This window comes from Podarcis raffonei, chromosome 8 (genome assembly GCF_027172205.1).
Source record: "Podarcis raffonei isolate rPodRaf1 chromosome 8, rPodRaf1.pri, whole genome shotgun sequence".
NCBI lineage: Eukaryota > Metazoa > Chordata > Lepidosauria > Squamata > Lacertidae > Podarcis > Podarcis raffonei.
This window is the reverse complement of record NC_070609.1, coordinates 57,688,130-57,708,961: the sequence shown is the minus strand read 5'-3', so window position 1 is coordinate 57,708,961 and position 20,832 is coordinate 57,688,130. Positions and strand designations below refer to the sequence as shown.

The 20,832-nt window shown below is 42.8% G+C and overlaps 1 protein-coding gene across 4 annotated transcripts in view; it reads right to left on the bottom strand.

The window, feature by feature from the left end:
* Positions 1 to 20,832, bottom strand: part of ZNF423 (zinc finger protein 423) — a 306,120-nt gene that overhangs the window by 204,070 nt on the left and 81,218 nt on the right. For 3 of the 4 annotated variants that reach the window (XM_053400189.1, XM_053400190.1, XM_053400191.1), the window contains one exon: positions 8,176 to 8,376. The exons of the other annotated variant lie outside the window; for it this stretch is intronic. In XM_053400189.1, the coding sequence (XP_053256164.1) occupies positions 8,176 to 8,376 (201 nt within the window). The remainder of the gene's footprint in view (positions 1 to 8,175; positions 8,377 to 20,832) is intronic. 4 annotated transcript variants of the gene reach the window in all.

The window sequence follows — 20,832 nt, the reverse complement described above, 5'->3', positions numbered from 1 at the left end:
CAGCAGTTTAGAAGCACCAGCCGCCTCCACACTGGCGATTTCCACAATGAGCTCAGCTGCTGCTTGAAACAGACAACCTGTAAAGTTCTCAACAACAGAAGAGGACCTCATGAAATGCTCAGGGACCCCAGTTGTAACCTCATATCGTCCAGTTCATTGATGTGCTAATGTGCTCCATCCTCAAGCTGAGAAACCAGAGAGGCAGAAATTTACAAGCCGCCACCCTTCCCCAGTGGGTGGGAAAATAGGTGTGGATAGAAGAAGCAAAAGAAATCTGATCTGGAATTGAGGGAACACTATCTTCTTCCTATCATTTAATAAATAAAACAGGCTAAAAGCCTGTCCCAGTCTTCCACTCTGGGAGGTGGGGGAAAGCACCTTGCACACATTTTGCTAAGCCAAAGCTTTGTTATAGACAACAAAATACAAGTCAGCATCAAACAGGGCATATAAAACTAGTGACATACAGCAATGGCAACAACAGCAAGTGCAAATAAATTGCGTTGATTTTGAATGTGAAATATAACAAACTTAAATTTTATAGTCTGTCTGAACTACTGCTCAAACTTGTTTATTTTAAAGAGGGTGGAGCTTCAAATTGGTGCTAATGCACCAGTTCTGATTAGCCTGAAGTACAGTTGCCCATTATGTCTAATACAGCAACCTGCATTATAGTCAGTAATCAGAACTACCGGAAAGATTTTATCTCCCTTTGTGAACCTGCCCTGCTCCTTGGGTAAGAACCTTTCTCTTGGTGCCACAATTGGAGCTGATGCAAGAGAGAGCCTTTTCTGTGGCTGCTCCGATATACTGTGGAATTCACTCCCAAGAGAGATCAGATTGGCTCCCTCTTTGTTATCCTTCTGCCAACAGGCTAAGATCTTCCTGTTCAAAGAGGGCTTTGAATACTAAGGAGCAGATGATGCTGATCGCTGGGGTGCTGTTTGGGGGGGGGACTGTATCTTAATTACTGGTTCTAAACATGTTGTTTTCATGTATTTTAATTATTGTTTTTAACTAGTTTATTTTCATTACTTTGCATTTTATAATGTTTTTAAATGTTGGAAACTACCATGGATCCCAACTTGAGGAAAAGGTGGAAATAAAAACATTAAGTAAATAAATAAATCTTAAACCACAATTTGGGCATTGGCCATGGTCCAGTCATGGTCAGATGACAAAACACACACGGGCTTCCTGCATCCACACACAACCTCTGTACCTTGGTGTACCATAGCTTCCCTTTACCTCCCAAACCTAGAAACTATGGTTAATAGCTTACAAACAAACCAGAATATGAAGCCACATAGAAGTCATTAACTATATATTCCTGGTCCAGGCACAACTGGAAGCTAGGGTTAACCGCACCTTCCTGGCTCAATTCCCTATTCATACACAAAGAGAGGGGCGAAGGGGTTACATGATGCTGGTGTATATCTCAGCTTGAGAAGATGTTAGTAAGTCCAAATTAAGTCACTATTTGATCTCACAAGAAAGGTGGTCAATGAGTAAACTCCGCCTACCCTTTCATAATAAGGAGGGGGTTCCTATATGGGGACTTCAACCCCCTTTTAATGATCAAGAGTATGAAATAGGGGGCAGAAGTTTTCCTGGACTAAGCAGCACAAAGAACAAGCATACACAAATAACTTGTATATTTAAATAAACTATCTAAAGCAACGAAGTTGCCTTCCAACTATCTTTTGCATGGATACAATTACAAGCTGAGATTGCAGAAAGGGAGACAAAGTATCTAGTAAAAGGAGTGGGGTGGTTTTGGAAAAACTGGAGATTTTGATAGTACAGTGGTACCTCTGGTTACTAACTTAATTCGTTCTGGAGGTCCGTTCTTAACCCGAAACCGTTCTTAACCTGAGGCGCGCTTTCGCTAATGGGACCTCCCACTGACGCCATGTGATTTCCATTCTCATCCTGGGGCAAAGTTCTCAACCCGAGGTACTACTTCCGGGTTAGTGGAGTTTGTAACTAGAAGCGTTTGTAACCCGAAGTACCACTGTAAATGCCCAGGCGTTTTTCTTTGGGGTAGGTATTTTCGTTTGGGGTAGAAACTGCTACAGCTACTCTCACAGTGGTATATAACCTAAGCCTATGGCATATGTTTAATTTTGCCCAGGCTTTCCCTGACCTGTAAGATTCAACCCTATTTTATGTGTTTGAATCTTCCGCTTTTCCATTTTTTTTCTATGGGTTTTTAACTTTGCTGTTTTGTTTTAGGCTGAGCTTTTGTTCTTGATTTTTTCCTTGTAGGAGATTTTTGAAACATTAAGCTTTAAAAAACATAAATTTTATTTTATTTTTAAGATCCAGGGAGTTGACCCAGAAGAGGGTGCCAGTGATTTATGGGGATTGGCGGCGCCGGGGGAAGAAGAAGAATGGTCAGAGCCATCAGAAATGGAGATGGGTGCAAGGGACGTGTCGGAAGGAGAGACTGTTCAAGTGAGGGACAGGTCAGTCAAATCCCCACTATCTCCCGCCCTGTTGTCTCCTAGAACCAGGAAGGGCTTGGAGAGGAAAGAGCAGTGCTGACTTCCATTTAGGAGAAGCCTCAGGTTGTGCACACACACCCCATCAGATGAGGGTACATAAGTGGGAGAAAGGCGAGGTCCCGCTGTTGCTGTAACTGCTCAGCAAGGCACAGACCTGGGGACAACTGCCTAGAAGCGTGTGTGTGTGTGTATCCAGAGCACCTTGGGCGTTGTTGAAAGTGTGTGCTTTTGTCAATAAATAATGAACCATCACACATGTGCCTTCCTTGGCTGAGTGTGCCCAGGACACACAATACAAGCATTACACAATATTATAATGCTAACCTGGAGGAGGGATGCGGGTGGCACTGTGAGTTAAACCACGGAGCCTAGGGCTTGCTGATCACAAGGTCGGCGATTCGAATCCCCGTGACGGGGTGAGTTTCCATTGCTTGGTCCCTGCTCCTGCCAACCTAGCAGTTTGAAAGCATGACAAAGTACAAGTAGATAAATAGGCACTGCTCCGGCGGGAAGGTAAACGGCGTTTCTGTGTGCTGCTCTGGTTCACCAGAAGCAGCTTAGTCATGCTGGCCACATGACCCGGAAGCTGTACGCCGGCTCCCTCGGCCAATAAAGCGAGATGAGCGCCGCAACCCCAGAGTCGGTCATGACTGGACCTAATGGTCAGAGGTCCCTTTTTTGTTTAGTCGTTTAGTCGTGTCCGACTCTTCGTGACCCCATGGACCAGAACCTGGAGGAAGTGCAGAGGAAGCGATTGCATTTGAGCTAAACAATTAATTCTCCCTTCCTGATCCCCTATTTAAGCTATGAATGTGCAGCAAATGAACAACATAAATATGTACGGCCATGTGGGCTAGTAAAACTTCTTATGGGCTAATCACGTTTATGAACTTAATTGCTTGGGTGCTACCTCCAGCACAACCTCTATGTACCACAATCACATATTAACATTATGCATCATAAGGCTAAGAGTTTCACAGTAAGACCTGAAAAAACTAGATTGGTTGTGTGGGCCCCATTTCTGAACAGAACCAATTTAAGATGGAGAGAGATGTCAAAGTTCCCAACAGAGGTTTAGCCCTGAATGAAGGAGAGTTACAAGGAGCTCAAAAGGGTTAGGCTAAAATGGCTGCGAACTTCATGCCAGGGCAAAGCAACTGATTTCAACACATATTTTAACGTTCTTGCACTATAATGAATTTCTAAGGGATTCCACTGAAATAGATGGTGTATCCTATTCTTTGGGAGCTATTGCCTATGTTCCTGCACAGCTCCCAAGCTGCAGGGTCTTCTAAACTTCCGCATCCCTGAGGAAGTCATTAGTTATATTATATCAGCTGCAAATGCAACATTATCAGCCCAAATAAATACCAGTATTGATCTGAAGCCATGCAAGACGCTTAACAGCTTAACAAATAGAAATATGGAAAGCTAACTCAAATACTACGCATTATAAACTCAACTCTGTCAGACAAGAACCTGCAAATAAGACAGATAGTGTCAGAAATTCAGATATATGACTTTTATTCAAATTTCTTGATCTTCCAGTACCAAAGCTCTTGCTCCCTTTTTGTTGTGAACACTTGGAACTGGTTCACACGTTGGCTTGAAATGCTCATGCTGTGGTGGGGAAAGTATGGGCATGTGCCCTTCTCCACATAAGGAGCATAAAACATGAGCGCACAGGGGGCCATAACCATTCACGCCAAAGTTACGCAATTGAGCATCTCCTCTTTTGGGGGGGGGGTATGAGCCCCTGTGGCCCAACACATGGAGCCACTTGTATAACATGTTACCACTTTTATCACAAGTTATCTTGTTGCCTCTGGGGTCGATTTGTATTTCAGTATCCTGCTTTATCACAAACTTGATTCTTCAAATCAGCTTACAAGCCACAAAAATGTAGAGTAATAGATATCAACCACAAGACATACACCAGTGATGAGAAGACTGGAAACTAAAAACAAAAACATAGCCGCAAATGAAACAGATCAACACAGTGTAAAATACTCTAACTTTGTAAGGGTATGCCTGGGCAAATAAAATTCAAATGCCTAGGCAAATAAAATTGGATTGACCAAGAACCTAACAATGGTTGTAGCTGGTAAAATGTTACCTATGGAGGGCACTTGAAAGGCAGAGCACCATCATGGACAAGATCTGTTACATAGGAAGATAGGGAACTGCCTTATTAAAGTAAGACTGTCATTCTAGCCCAGTACTGACTGGCAGCAGCTCTCTAGGGTTTCTGAAAGTGGTTTTTCCAATCACTTGCTATCTGAACCTTACAAATGGTGATGCAGAGATCGAACCTTAGACCTTCAGTGTGCAAAACAGATGAGCCACATCTGAGCCATAGAACTTTCCCCCTTCTCTGGGCGCTCTCTTCTAACCTCAGGAGGAGGAGGAGCTCAGAGAAGGGCTTCCCAAATGATCCCTAAGAACAGGCAGGTTCATTTTGTGTGAAGCAGCCAAGATCAAGTGCTACCTTTGGTTAGAGAGAAGATTTTGTATCTGTGCACTATTTTTCAATTTCAGATACTCTGCTGCTGATTTTCTCCTCCCTTATTTTTAATGCTGTTTTAATGGATTTTGTTTAAATACATGTTGTTGTTGTTGTTTAGTCGTTTAGTCGTGTCCGACTCTTCGTGACCCCATGGACCAGAGCACGCCAGGCATTTCTGTCCTCCACTGCCTCCCGCAGTTTGATCAAACTCATGCTGGTAGCTTCAAGAACACCATCCAACCATCTCATCCTCTGTCGTCCCCTTCTCCTTGTGCCCTCCATCTTTCCCAACATCAGGGTCTTTTCCAGGGAGTCTTCTCTTCTCATGAGGTGGCCAAAGTATTGGAGCCTCAGCTTCACGATCTGTCCTTCCAGTGAGCACTCAGGGCTGATTTCCTTAAGAATGGAGAGGTTTGATCTTCTTGCAGTCCATGGGACTCTCAAGAGTCTCCTCCAGCACCATAATTCAAAAGCATCAATTCTTCGGCACTCAGCCTTCTTTATGGTCCAGCTCTCACTTCCATACATCACTACTGGGAAAACCATAGCTTTAACTATACGGACCTTTGTTGGCAAGGTGATGTCTCTACTTTTTAAGATGCTGTCTAGTTTAAATACATATTTTTTCTATTTATAGAAATCTCTGCCATTATTGCGGAGGAACTGATATTATTACAAGAGTGGGGAGTTGTAGTTCTTGGGTTTTGTTGCCTTTGATTATGTTACAAAGCTGTAAAATGAGTGTGTGTGTGTGTGTTTGTAAAGGTGGGTGGGTCCATCTTCCCATCTTAAAATTACCACTAATTAAGACACACAACTTGTCAACCCATTTTCCAATCCATGTGCAAGAAGTTAAGACTGTACCTGGGTTTGAGAGTTGCCGTTTTTTTTTATGCAGAGCTTGCTCTACCCAGACATAACACATGCATAGGCAAGTGAGGCAGAGTGCTAAAACATTTATGTGTTCTTTTCCTTAATGTGTACAAAGTATTCCTGCAGCAGCTGGTGCACCTCTGCTTGCATCTCCAGAAGGCAAGATGCTTCCCAGCACTATGAACCCAACCATCACCTAATCAAGGGTGAGTGAGCCAGCAGCTACACGCCTCCCGTCCTGAACAAGGACTACTTTACAGCTCCCGAAAGAAACTGCCTATTGTCAAACACATTTACAAAACGGAGAGGGCCACGTTGGAATAAACAGACACACAGGAACAGCATACATACACAGAGAGAGAGAGAGAAAAGGCGGCCAGATTCTGTAGGTGGAGGGGAGGAATACTATCAGGCTTTACACAGCATATTCGCTTCAAAAACGTCTATTTGGCACCTCCTTTTACAAATACTTACCCTGAAATGACAATCCTTTTGATGGATTTTCAAGCTTATTCTTTTAGCACCACCCCCTGGTGGTGGCTTGTTCCAACTAACCTTAGTGAAGATTAACCACCATTTAGGGTTTGGATGCCACACTAAACTGTGGTTAAACAAAAACAGAAGCTTCTAATCTTCTCACAGCTGAAAATCTTTTTCATAAAGTACTGTGAACCTATTCCTATCAGTGAATATGCCCTCCCTTCTTGGAAGGCCTGCTGAAATAAAAATGCTTTCCATATGCACCATAAAGTAGAGATTGTTGGAGCTGGTCTGCAGGCGTCTCTGCACTAAAGGCTCTACTTTAAACAGTTGCAGAGTGACCCTCCAGTGCATGCAGTACCACACAGATAAGCCTAGTGATCAGGCAGGGATATAAAAAATAATGCAACGTCCTGGTTGATAAGTTGTATAAGTCATTGGATACTTATTAACCACAAAACCTTAAACCTGGCTAAGTTGCATCTCAGCAGACAATGCAGTTCCCTCAGCATCAGCCACAAGCCATATACTTCTGGAACAAGTATAAGGGCAGGCCTACATAGAGTGCATTGTAATAATTCAGTCCCGAGGCTAACAATGTATGGACCAGCATAGCCAAGCTATCCCTATGCAAGAACAGCTGTAGCTGACATACCAGCAGAAACAGGTAGAAAGCCACCAAGGCCACTTGGGGCCCCAAGGACAAGGAGCATCTCCAAGAGAGAACAACCAATTCCAGAGCAAGTAACTGATCTATATCCTCAACCACTCTTCCACAGGACATCCAGAATTCAGTTTACTAGCCCTCAGCCAGCAAATCACTGTGCCCTGACACTGTTACATACAAGGCACCAGAGTGCAGTCCAGAAACTCTGCACTCAGGTGATTCAGGACTGCTGGTGGCAATGGTAAGACTATGGAGCCATGTCAACATTTCCAAGTCAATTGTCTCCCCTTCTGAGAGGAAAGTAGGAAGCTACCTCATACCAAGTCAAACCATTGGTCCACCTAGCTCAACACTGGCAGCAGCTCTCCAGGATTTCAGATGGGGGCTCCACCTGGAGATGCTGGGGATTGAGTCTTGGACCTTCTGAGATGCTCTACCACTAAGCTACAACCCTTCCCAGGTATTCCAGGTTGCAACAGATTCGAAAGGGCTGATATCTGAACTACAATGAGTCCTAAGCGTCCTGGCATTCAAGGTCTCGCAAGCAGAAGTTTGCTGACAACCTCTCCACAACTTCCGTGAATCTCATTTTAAATTCCTAGATGGCAGCCCCAGAGTTTCCAGGCTCCTGGAAACTAAATGCCCAGCATGCTTTTCCATTCTTTTCTCAAGGCCTGACCACCTATTCCCAACAACGCCTTGCTTCAGAAATAATTGCACTCACTTGAGTGGCTCAAAACACTCTGGATCCATCCCCAGCGTTTTGAACACTTAAAATAATTCCACTGAATTAACGCAGAATTGTGGGAAGGGAGTGAGGAGGTGAGGGAGTTTCACAGGCAAACTGTCTAGAAGTTTTATTGCTTATATAAAAAAAGATAAAACAACACTAAGGGTTTTTTCCCCTTTAATAATCTAATATAATTACTGTCAGAATTGCAACTGGAAAAGCAAAGTTGCTTTTTTATTTTAATTTTATTAAGAAGAAGTGAACAAAGACTACCCAAGGCACCACAATAAAATTACATTAACTGTAAAATTACATTATTAATTCTTTAATCTCACTTGAGGCCTCAAGCTGTTGCTATGTCCAATTACCCAGCTAACCACCTGTCAGAATTGTAAAGCTAGTTTAACATTACCTCCAGGACAGTTGTGTGCCCTGTGTTCGGTCAGGTCTGCCAGCGAATCGAAGTCCTGCTGACAGTTATCGCAGGTGTAAATTGACTCGTCCTCCATGTCTTCATCTTCCTCATTTCTCTCTTCCTGGCTTGTAATGCTGTTCCTCTCTTCCAAGGCCCGGCTGTCCCTCGTATCATTCTCCAGTTCCCCTCCAAGACCTCCTGCCAGCAAGAACAGACGCTGCGGTAAGTTGGGATTGCATGGAAGTTTCAAAAAACGGAACAACTCGATTATGTTAGCAAGTCATATAACGGCACTTTCATTATGATCCCTCTCACACTTTCAATTTATTGAAAATACAGTAATTACATCATCATCATCATCATCATCATCATCATTACTACTACTACTGCTACTACTCACCCCTTCACCCTTAGGTCCCAGGGCAGGTTGAAATATTAAAACACAATGTTAAAAAAAAAAAGGTTTTGAACAGTTTACAATCAAAAAAATAAGGTGGGTCCTAAAAATATGCACTTCAAGTGTCAAAAGCCGGGGCAAAGAGGTGTGCCTTCAGCATTCACTGGGAGCTGTATTGTGAATGTGCTAAATATACTTCTGTGGGAGGGAGTTCCACAATGTGGGAGCTGCCACAGGGAATGCCATCTCCCAGGCCACCCCACTTCAAGCCTATGAGGGTGGAGGAACTACGAAGAGGGCCCCTTCTGCCAATCTCAGCACCTGAGACGGTCTATAGTGGAGGTGGATTACATGGATGGGGGGGTGTATCTAAATGGCCTCTAAGTAGCACACCACAATGATGTCTTTAGTAGCTATTTATTTTAATTTTTATTCCTTCCTCACTTTTGTTCTAATAGAACACATGCTTTACTTTCTTATTTCATCCCTTAATGGAAAATAATGCTGATTGTCAGTGATATTATTTCAACCATTATTATTTCTACACTACACTGAAAATTGACAAGGTTTAATTACCGCCTAATAATAAGGCTAACATGCCATTTTTCAACTCTTTAATTCCCCTCCGCCAGCCAGAAAATAATGACCACTCAAATACTAAACAGTAAAATGAAGAGAGAAATCAAAGTATATTCGAAGGCACTTTTCTGAAACAGCCAGAGCTACCTTGCTAAACAGGACAAAGAAAAGCCACACTGCTGAATACCTGCAGGCTGATTAAGATGAAAGGGAGAAATGTCCACCTAAAAGCTCTCCCCATGGTGCTGCAGCCTTATGGCGCAGCTGTGAATCTGAAATCTCCATCACTATCGCTAAAACCCTGTCTGTAGGAACATAGGAAGCTGCATTAAACTGAATCAGACCACTAGTCCATTGAGCTCAGCACTGCCTATACTGACTTGTAGCAGCTCTCCAGGGTTTAAGGTAAGGGTCCTTCCCAGCCCTACCTGGTGATGCCAAGGACTGAATCTGGTGATACCTTCTGTATGCAAATTGGTTATTCCACCATTGAGCTATGGTCCTTCCCCAAACCATATGGATTGTCCATTTGGTTCCTCCATGCAAATGGATAATCCAATCAACTGCAGAAAGGCAATGCTGGGCACAGGCCCAGAGTACAGCCATCTATCCATGCAGCTAGAAGCATCAATCTCTAAATTCAACCTGGCTTCTGTATAGCCCAGCTTTTAAACCAGGAACAGGTAGCCTTGGGTAAAATTTCATGTTGCACTTGGCCTAATTCATGTGGGCAGCACAGGCAGAGGAAAAACAGGAGTGGCAGAAACAGTAAGAAAAGGGGTAGCCCCATTTACCTTTGGCTCAACCCACCCCACAGTTCTGGCCCCAGACCTGTCTACCATGAGTAACATAAGAATTGCCTGCTGGATCAGGCCAATTGCATATCTAGTTCAGCATCCTGTTCTCAAAATGGCCAACCAGATGCCTGTGGGAAACCAGTGAGCAGGACCTGAGCACAAGAAACCTCCCTTTGTTTCCATCAACTGGTATTTCGAATCATTGCTGCCTCCAACTGTAGATGCAGAGCATAGTCATCATGGCTGGTGGCCACTGATAGTCCTATCCTCCTTGAATTTGTCTAATTCTCTTTTAAAGTCATCCAGGTTGGTGGCAACAAAACATGCAGGATCTTATTTGATTGGTATCTCACCCCTGGTTTTTAGAAAACATTGATGATTTCAAAACAAGGATGTTCAACAGTCAAACTGCTCGTATTTTTCTTAACCTTAAAAAAAAAAATCTGCAGATCGGGAAGGCTTTGAAAAGCAGTAGAGGACCTGGGACCAACAAAAGCCTGTCACCCTAATAATGCCATTATTCTCACCAGGCATTTGGGAGACAGCTTGGAAGAATTATTTGTTTCTAGATCAAGGGGCCCCAAATGCCTCAAAAGCCTAGAAGCTGGCTGTTCATGTACACATAGTAGACCCTACAAAACAAATCCTCAGCTCTCTAGAAAGTCAACATGGGAAACCCTTAAACTAGTGCTAATGGTTGAGAGAATTATTTCCAAGTTATAAATTAGGATTTTAGCACATTGTTTGCCATTTGTATAATCCCTTTAAGAAAACAACTCATGGATCAATGGCTCCCATCTCTGAGGCTGGAAAGACAGTTAACATTGACCAACACTGATAAACTGGAACTCGGCCAAGAAATACAATTTATTTCACACACAAAACTGCTAACCCAGTGTTGCAACTATTGGTGGGGTTCCTTTTAACTCAAGCCACTGAAAACCAAAATTTCACAAATTCACCACACTGAGCAAGCTAGCATCAATCTACTAATAGGGGACAAAAAAAAACAACACTGTATAGTTTTCCAGGGAGTAATCACAGTGGGTGACACCCTTTGGACAGAAATGGAAATATTAAAAATCAATGCATGAGCTTTCAGTGTATCATAAGATCTCTCAATGTTTAAATCAACACCACATTTTCAGATTCAGCAGTTGTTACACTATACCAGCACATTAGCCACAGAAACCTTCCATTAAAATATCTAGCTCTTGAGCTTTGTGCTGGTCACAGGATTTGGAAAGAAATTCCATTTTTCAAGTAACCACCTACATCTGAACTCGTGTTGATTCAAGCAAAGTGCCATTTTCACAGTCTTATGCTTGTTTTTTACGATCTCCTTTTTCACTTTTGTAAAAAAAATAAGACAGTAGTGGGAGAAAGAAAGCCATAGACCTAGACGGCTCTGTAGTACTATTTGTATTATAATAACAATAATAAGCCACAGTTAAGTCCGCATTTTCCTCCAAGACTGCATTCCAATTATCACTTTCCATTTTGTCATATTTACTGGGTGCACCTTTTGAACGTCTTCGCGTTCCAAATGCAAATCACGAACATTAACGCCAATTCAATCTCTTTAAAACCTGCGTGTCCTGTAGAGCTGATAGTTAATAAATCAGGATGCCAACTCACTGGTTTTATAAGGCTGAAACCTATAAAAAGAGTCCAAGTATATAAATTTAATTTAAAGAACTGCCATCCAAATCTGCCCCAGCCACTAATGGAAAACGTACGAGCAGCCGAACGTTGCCGAAGACCGGAAAAAAAGTTTGGGTGAAAATTCATCCAAGGGACCTATTTTTGTTATTCATTTCTAAAGCACTCAGAGTATTTTGCAATTCGAATTTAAGCACCCCTCTGAGATAGCTCGTTGATATTTTTTCATTTTAAAGTTAGGCTGCAAGCCTGCTCAAAATCGGCCACAACCACCACAGGGAGATCACTAGAAATGCTTGTGTGGTGGCAGACACTCCAAACCGGGACTGTGCGATGTCAAAGACCCCTTCCCAATAGGCCTGGAGATCAAAAAGGTATTAACAGGAAGACTTTCAACACAGTCAGGGCAGAGCCAGGCAACTGGTTTAGACTTAGTGCCAGGCTACCTAAAAGGGGCGTTCCTCTCTAAACTAGGGTAGCAATCATGGTGATCTCAAGACACTGGAGGGCTACAATTCCCATCATCCCTGGCCACTGGCTCATTGACTGAGGCTGAGGCTGATGGGAATTGTAGACCACAACATCTGAAGGGCCCCCACATTGGCCTCCCACTGCTCTATACAAACCAGTCTGTCCACTGTGGTTAGGAAGAAATGCCCCTTTTGTACATCCTGCCACCAGCAGAAGTACAGTTCATGTGTGTAAGGAAAAGGGCCTTCTTGGTTGTGGCACCCAGAATATGTAGCTCCCTTCCCCAGGAAATGTAGCATGCCCCCTATTTACCAATATTTGTCCATTCTCTGAAGATTTGATTTTGGCAGGTCTTTGGTTTACGTTATCAATTGTTCTTTTGGTTTCACTGTGTATAGAAATTATGTCATTTTTTCAGATTTTCTGTTGCTTTTCTCTTTTAAAAAAGTAATTACAGCATATCTGTTTAAAATTATGATATTATATTAGGATGTGTGCTTTTATTTTGTTATGTTAGCTGCCTTGAGGGTTTGTATGTTTTGCTTATTCATTAGATTTACATGGCTGTCCATCAGTAAAGATTCCCTTAATAGCTTACAAATGAGACAATATTAAATTTATGTTGTACAATCACTAAAAACAATAAAAAACAACAGTCAAAATAAAACTCTGCTCTTTCCTTATAACAGAGACTACATAGCCAGTTTGCCATGTGGATTAAAACTGATCCTAAGTCACAAGGGGCCACGGTTATTTTAAAATGGAGTTTTAAATGAGTGAATAAAAAGACTGCAGACACTGGGAAGGCTATTCCATAACTGGGGTGCCACCACCAAAAGTGTCTCTTCTCTAGTGGCCACTTACAATAGAGCCTGTAAGTAGAGTGAGGTATGTTCAATTAAAATAATGAACGTAAGTTGGCTACGTCCATTACTTTAACTGGGTCGACTTTTGAGTATCCCTAATGTTCGGATATAAACCTATTAGGAACATACGAAGCTGCCTTATACTAAATCAGACCAATGGGCCTGTCTCCCTTAGTAAAGTTTACACTGACTGGCAGCAGGTCTCCGGGATTCCAGATGGGTCTCTCCCAGCCCTAACCTAGAGATGCAACTGGGGATTCAACTCAGGACCTTCTTCGTGAAAGGAGGATGTTCTGCCACTGGGCTATGGCCTTTCCCCCAAATTACTAAAATAGAGCCCAGCATAAACTATATATCCAAATAACAATTCACCATGACACCTCTGCAGTCCAATCTGCAGCAGGGACATCTCTCTCACACATGGGATGTGCATGCAGCGTTCCCATGCAGGAATTATACCCATCTTGCACGAAATGGCTCTTAAGACTTCTATGCATAAAATCCTTCTTTCCCCACTCTCTCCCTCAATAAAGGGAGAGGGAAGGAACACAACTGCAATACGCAAACATGGGGGGAAAAATTATTTGGTCCAGCACGTAGTTAATGGTGTTGGCTTCCTAAGACTTACAACTTAATAAAATTGATCTCACTGCAGCACTGTAATGAAGAACAGTAGGATATGGCTACCCTTGAACCACGGAAAATTGTATATTGTTACCTCCTCCTGACCTCCTAGCGCTGCGACCATTCTAACTTCTCCAAGCTGTCATTTGTCCGATTTTGACGGCAGATGGAAGAGGAGAGCAAATACAGCGAAGGAAAGGAGGGCAGGGGTGAACAAACCTTTATCGGGGAGGTCTGCTTGGCAATATTAACACAAGCCAATGGCACAGGGAGCACCCAGTGCTATACATGTGCCATATACATATCAGTGAAGGATGGAAAATACAAACACAGTTACTATGCAGAGCCCTTTTAGGTGGCCTTCTGCTACATATACATGCAGGAAAATGGTTCTATGGCAAACAAATCAGACCACCGGCTATAGCTCAGTGGTAGAGAAACTGCCTTGCATGCAGAAGGTTCCAGGTTCAATCCCCAATCTCCAGGTAGGGGTGGAAATATCTCCTGCCTTGGAGAGGCAATGACCCTGGAGAGTCATTGCCAGCCCGTGTAGGCAATACACATTGACTGGCAGAAGCTCTACAGCATTTCAGACATGGGTCATTCCCAGCCCCACCTGGAGATGCTGTGGAACCTGGGACTGGGTGGCTTCAATTTTCACCATGTGAGGGGGAAGACGCAAAACTTTTCCTCACCTTTCCAGTCTTGCAATCAAGCTACGGTCCTGTATGTTAATTGCAAATTCAATTCTCTGAGCACTGATCCTTACATAACTATAACAGCCCCTAACTCAAGAGTACCCTGGGCATAATTCAGTTGGTTACAGCGTGGTGCTGATAACACTAAGGTTGCAGGTTCAATCCCCATATGGGACAGCTGCATCTTCCTGAATTGCTGGGGGTTGGACTACGTGGGTCCCTTCCAACTCTACAATTCTATTATTCTACCTGGAAGGTAACAGAAATATGAAAGCTCCTTAGGCTAAAAACCTCGTGTCCAATTTTGGGAAAGGATATTTGAAGAATTAAGCCACGTTGCAAGATAAGATGTACACTGTGACACTTTTTCAGGAGGAACAAGCAAATCTCCATGACAAGTAACTAATCGCCTTCCTTTTCATGGCAGCACACCAGCTTATAGTGCCAAACTGGAAAAGTCTGGAAAATTTACATATTGCTGCATAGAAACAAAAAAAATATGGACAACAGCGCTGACCAAAAAATTGACCAATCAAGTAAGAGCTCCAGCAGGCAGATGCAATTTAGATTATTTTCTTGAAATATTTTACAGAATTTTCTATTACAAGTTCTGGTGTTTGGCATCTTCTGGAATCACAACTTCAGGTTCTGTTCCATCGGGGGGGTGGGGGTGGAATGTTCAGTAGATTTTGTAACTAATTTGAAAATAAATAAAACATATTAAAACAAACATGAAAATGTCCCCAGAACAGTCCAATGTGGATTAAGAATGCTCAGTGGCCTAGGCACACTGTCTGGCTGTGGGAAGCGGGACAGGGGCAGAAAAATGAGCAGGGAATGGAATCTCCTGGAAAGGGGCAAGGGTGACTGGCAGGAACTCTGAGCAGCAGATCTCCACACTACGTGATTTTGTTGCTGCTCCCACTTGTACTACTTAGTTAACAAGTAAGTAGAATCAGTCATTGAATGCTGCTAATTTTTTCACGCTGATCAAACTGCGCGTCATTTCATTTTCCATTATAGCCAGAATCTCCTACAGGAGTGCTCATATTAAGTTTCTTTATTTTCATCACCAGAAACATGTCATCTTTAATCAGCTTTTCTTTCCCCTTGCTTAAGAATTAGGAAATAGTTTTTCTTTGTGCCTTTACTGCCCTTTTTTTTAGGTTCGTTATTAAAAACTTAAAATCATACAAACATGTATAACATGCCAAGCACATTCCTCAATGGCTCCTAAACCAACCTTTTCATTAGCTTTTAACATTTTCTTAGGGTCATTTTCCACAGAAACAAATACACACAAAAGGAGCCCGCTTGCAATTACTCTTCATGCTCTCCCTAAACACTTATGCTAGTAAAGTGTGAAATGTCTTCTAAACACAAAGACAGATCTCTGGGAAGTAATTACAAAAAAATGCATTCAGGGGCAATAATTCTATATTAACTGTCAGCAGCATACATCTTCTGAAAAGGCACTTGTTACAAAAGAATTATGTGTGGCAGAGGAAGGCACCAAAGGCAACAGAAAATTGCAAGGATGCATTAAACCTTAGACTCCAGCTCCCTCATCAAGGGTCAGTTTATGCTTAAATCATTACCTTGACGTCAAACTTGAATCTGCCTAAAAGTCATTTAAGAGATGTTAACGTGCAAACTCAGTGAACTTGCATGGAGTAAACCAATATCTCTTAAAAAACGAAAAAGAAAAAGAACACCTTCCACAAATAGTTTATTAAATTCTGCATCTTTGTTGGTTTCAGTTACTGTTGGCTTCCAAAAAATTGGATCCTGTGGTTAAACGACCTAAAATTATCATTCGGGGCAAGGGGAGTTCATGCCGTGATTGGGCATGCTATGTGACACGCACTACTTTTAAACCATTTGACTCTACATCAGACATGGGGAACCTGTGGCCCTCCAGATGTTGTCAATCTCCAGTCCCAGCCAACATGGTTAATAGTCAAGGGAGATGTGAAGTGTAGTCCAACAACATCTGGAGGCCACCAGCTTGGCTACTCCCACCCCAAAACTTAAAGTCCAAAAATGGGCAGTTGTATTGTTCCCTCTTTGTCATCTAGCCTAGGTATGGGGAGCTTTTGGCCCTCCAGATGTTACTGAACTACAACTCCCATCATTCCTGACCATCGGTCATTTTTACAGGGGCTGATGGGAGTTTAAGCAACTTCTGGAGGGCCAAGGGTTCTACACACATCTAGCCCTCCTCTGCTGAGAGGGGGTTGGGTGTTCATATTTGTGGTGCTCAGTTCTGCTCAGGGGCCTGGCAGAGGAGATGGTTGGTGCCGCAATTTCTCCTTCTGCTGTCGTTTCATTTAAACCAACATTTATACTCATGTCACTCTGCTTGGGTGCTTAGGTTTGTGGTCAGAAAGAAAACAAGAGGAACTACACCAGAATGATCCTTGGATGAGTTATGTGACAACTGTTTGATCCTGGCTTAATTTAGCTAAATGCTCTTAAAACAAACCACAGCTCCACGCATCCATAAACCATCCCAAACTATGGTTTCCTGTAAAATGAAAGCAGAAATCTCCCCCTCTTACATATGACAGAGGGGAGGAGGGAAAGACAGCGCACGAATCTGAAGCCTGCCATGGCAATCATTCTGACCAGATGTGGGAAGCAGTGGGCACTGCAAATGTTATTGGACTCCAACTCCAATCAGCCCCAAACAGCATGTCCAGTAGTCATGGATGGTATGTGTTGGAGTTCAGCATCTACAGGGCCACAAGTTCCCTGTTCCTGGAGGATTAGATGACTGTTTGAACTGAGCTAGATTACTATGTCCAAGAGTTACAGCCTTTTCTTTAATGGTAACAGAACGGAGAGAGGCTAAACACCAAAAAGGGAAGCAGCTTAAGTAATTAAATAAAGTCTCGCCAGAATTTTCATTAGTAACATTTTTATTTGCCTGGGTGCTCCCTGCTTCTCATATTTCTTCCAAGGATCCTTAATTGGGCTCTAGTATCTGATGGAAAGTTCCTCGAGTCCTCTCATCCTCAAAGGGCACCCAAGAAAGGTGGGGGACCAGGACTGCTCATAATACCATTTTCCAGACAGAGCTAATAATGACTGTCTCCCACTAATGAAAAGGGGGGGGGGAAGGTTGCTGCTGTAATTAAGCTCGAGAAGAGTTCAATTGGTGGGGGAAGAGAATTAAATTTATTTACATGCTGTTCTGCTGCTGATGAAGCACTAGCTATTTGGGAGGCCTCCTAATTAACCCTAATTTAGTTCCTGTACACTCTTTTTGTATTCTCATTCCCCACATACTTCCAGCAAGGTAAACGGAAATAATAATAATAATAATAATAATAATAATAATAGATAAGGCAATTTTAAAATAAAAAGTGGGCTTCTTTGCAATGGACTTTTAAGGCCCAGAGTTAGGCCTTAAATTGTTAAATTTGCATTCTAGCATTTTTTCAATGCTGACAATTAAGAAAAACCACACTTGAGAGTTTGACTCACCGCAGAAGCACAATATATAGCAATGCCTTGGGAGAGAGGAGATTACACACAGAAAATTCTTTTCTTTAACCTTCTTGCAGACATTTTCCTGCCAATGTTCTCTCCCCCCCACACACACACACTCTCTTTTTTTTTTTAGGGATGCAATGCCAGGAAGAACTGCTTCCCTATGGACCATATCTTCAGAGAACTGCACTAGGAGGGCAGCGGAGACCAAGAGATCCCATGTCGAACACAACAAGGCTAATTCAAAAAAAAAAGTGGGGGGGGAGGAACACTACATTTCTTACATCTCACAATGTTCTGCTGTTTTGTCCCTCTGTAACCTTGGTCTGTTAGGCAGGAATTATCACACTGAAAGTTACACTACTTTTCCTTCTGCGTCTTAAGGAGGGAGAAATTTTCTCAACATTTAGTCTTATTATTTAAAAAAACATTGTTTTTTATTAAAAACAGTTCTCAGTGGATCACAGGTTGGGGATTATTATTATTATTATTATTATTAAACTAGAATGTACCTGTTCTAAAGCAGTCTTCACCAATCAAGTGCCCTCCAGCAGATGTTTCGGACCACAACTACCATCAGCCTACAGTGGTGTTCCCTTGGGTCCCCACATGTTGCTGGACTACAACTCCCATCATCCTTGATAACTGTCTAAGGTGGCTGAGGATGATGGGAGATGTAGTCCAACAACATCTGGGGACTGGACTCAAGGTTGAAGAACACTGAGCTGGAGGCTCTAAGGTGGCTCTAAAGAGATTCTTCTTCCCAAGGCACTGTGCCTGCTGTTTATAGGCAGATTCAGTGTTAGAAATTCACCAGGGGACAGGGGTATTTTGCACCTGGCTATCAGCCATGCAAGTAAAGATGCCCAGGCACCAGGATGGCACCTGACGTCTCCACCATCTGCAGGTGCATGCCTGGGAATCCTTGGATCTTGACTGTTTTCACATACTAGCAACACATCTCATAGAATTGTATCCATGATATTTTATCTGCACAATCAGAATGAATTTCAGGAACCAAAAAGTTGTATTGAAAAATATGACTTTTGAGTTGTCTGGCCCAAAAATGGCAACCAAGCATTCCATTTTGGCGACTGTAACACTGGTTTAAGAGCCTAGCTTATATAGCTGAGTTTCTAATACTGGGCAGATTCCATTCATCCACAAAAGAGCATTCATCCTAGGCAACATCTCATTTACATATTTCTTTCCTCATTTCTACAAGAGCTGATACTTTTATTAACTGTTCTGAAAACTGCTCCTCTTCTCCATCACTCATTTATTGTGACCATTCCCTAAAATGCTTCTCTTTCTTCAGACTCCTGAACATCAGATGTCATAGCTTCCACCTCACTCATCTTTGGACAAGAAGTACAATTTGTGGGGCCCTGCACAACACCCCCAGCTCCGATGGTTCTTCTATTTTATTAACATAACTCTCTATGAAAGCAGCTGTCCAAAAGGGTTGGATTTTGGGACACTCCCACCACATGTGGAGATATGCACCTATAGAAGTATAACCTCTCCAGAATTTTGGTAAGGTTCCTGGATGTATTAACACCAATTTCCTTTATGTCAGATGCCATCGATAGATAAGTTTCAAAGTGAATTCCCTTCTTTTGGCTGAGATGGATTTAAAGGGAGGTTTGGACCACATTGTAGTCCATTGAGTAGAGTGTATTTCATAACCTATGTCAAGACGTTTGAAAACCAAGGTACCACTGTACAGTATAGTATTTTCTATATGGTGCCCTACATGACTCACTCATTTAATGACATCATAAAAGGGGTCCCCATCCCAAAAACCGGGACTTCCTCCAAAATAGTCTCTATTCCAAAACCATTCAAAGATAGCCTCAAAGTAGAATCAGATTGCCCAATCTGACTGATAAATCAGGACTACAAAATATTCACATAAATCCTGACAAACCGCCTAAAAGTCTTCCTACACAAACTAATAGCCCCAGACGAAGCTGGCTTCGTCTCTGGTTGCAACATAACGAATTTCATCAAGAGGTTACTGAATCTGATCAATTATAGCAAAATAACTAAAAATCCACTGACAATTATGTCCCTAGATATACTCAAAGTCTTTGATTGTTTAGAGTGGAAATACCTCCTAGCAGTATTAACTAGCATGAATTTTGGTCCCTCTATACTATAAACCCTCAGACAAATTTACTCCCAAGCCTCAGCTAAATGCAGAATCAACAACTTCTTCTTCTTCTTCTTCTTCTTCTTCTTCTTCTTCTTCTTCTTCTTCTTCGGCGATCACTTGTATCCTCTTCCATAAACACGGTTTTAACAATGAGTCCATAAGTGACTGTGGAGGCCAGTTCTGGATCCACACGTCCTTCCACAGTGGGGTCATTGGTTTCTGGGCAGGAGCTGATCACGGTGTGGATTTGCCAAGCGTGCCTTCCTCTTAGCACGTTTCTCCCTTGCGTCCTGAGTTCAAGTGTCTTCAAAGCCCATGAAACCTTTGGTAAAGGCTGTTCTCCAACTGAAATGCTTGCAGGCCAGTGTTTCCCAGTTGTCAGTGTTTATACTACATTTTTTTAGATCTGCCTTGAGACAGTCTTTAAACCTCTTTTGTTGACCACCAGCATTACGCTTTCCATTCTTAAGTTTGGAATAGAGTAGTTGCTTTGGAAGATGATCATCAAGCATCCACACAACATGACCAGTCCAACGAAGTTGATGTTGAAGAACCATCACTTCAACACTAGTGATCTTTGCTTCTTCCAGTACACTGAGATTAGGGACTTCCGGGGTGGCGCCATCGGCAATGGCGGTCTCCCTCTGAACTGGAGGGACCAGCTCTGCGCGAAACGGGTCGTTTCCGCTACGGCAAAGCGGGGACCCTTTAAAAAATCACAGGCGGATGAAGCCTGTGACCATGGGACTCGGCGAGCACCTTTAGCGCCCCCCCAACCCGCAAAGGAACCCATTAACGGGCTCCGAAGCGAAGAGGGGGAAGTGGCACGGTGCTGTGAGTCAACTGCTTTTTCCGTGGAGCGAAGCCGCATAGCCGTTGCCGGAGAGCGCTGCCTTTTTCCTGGGAC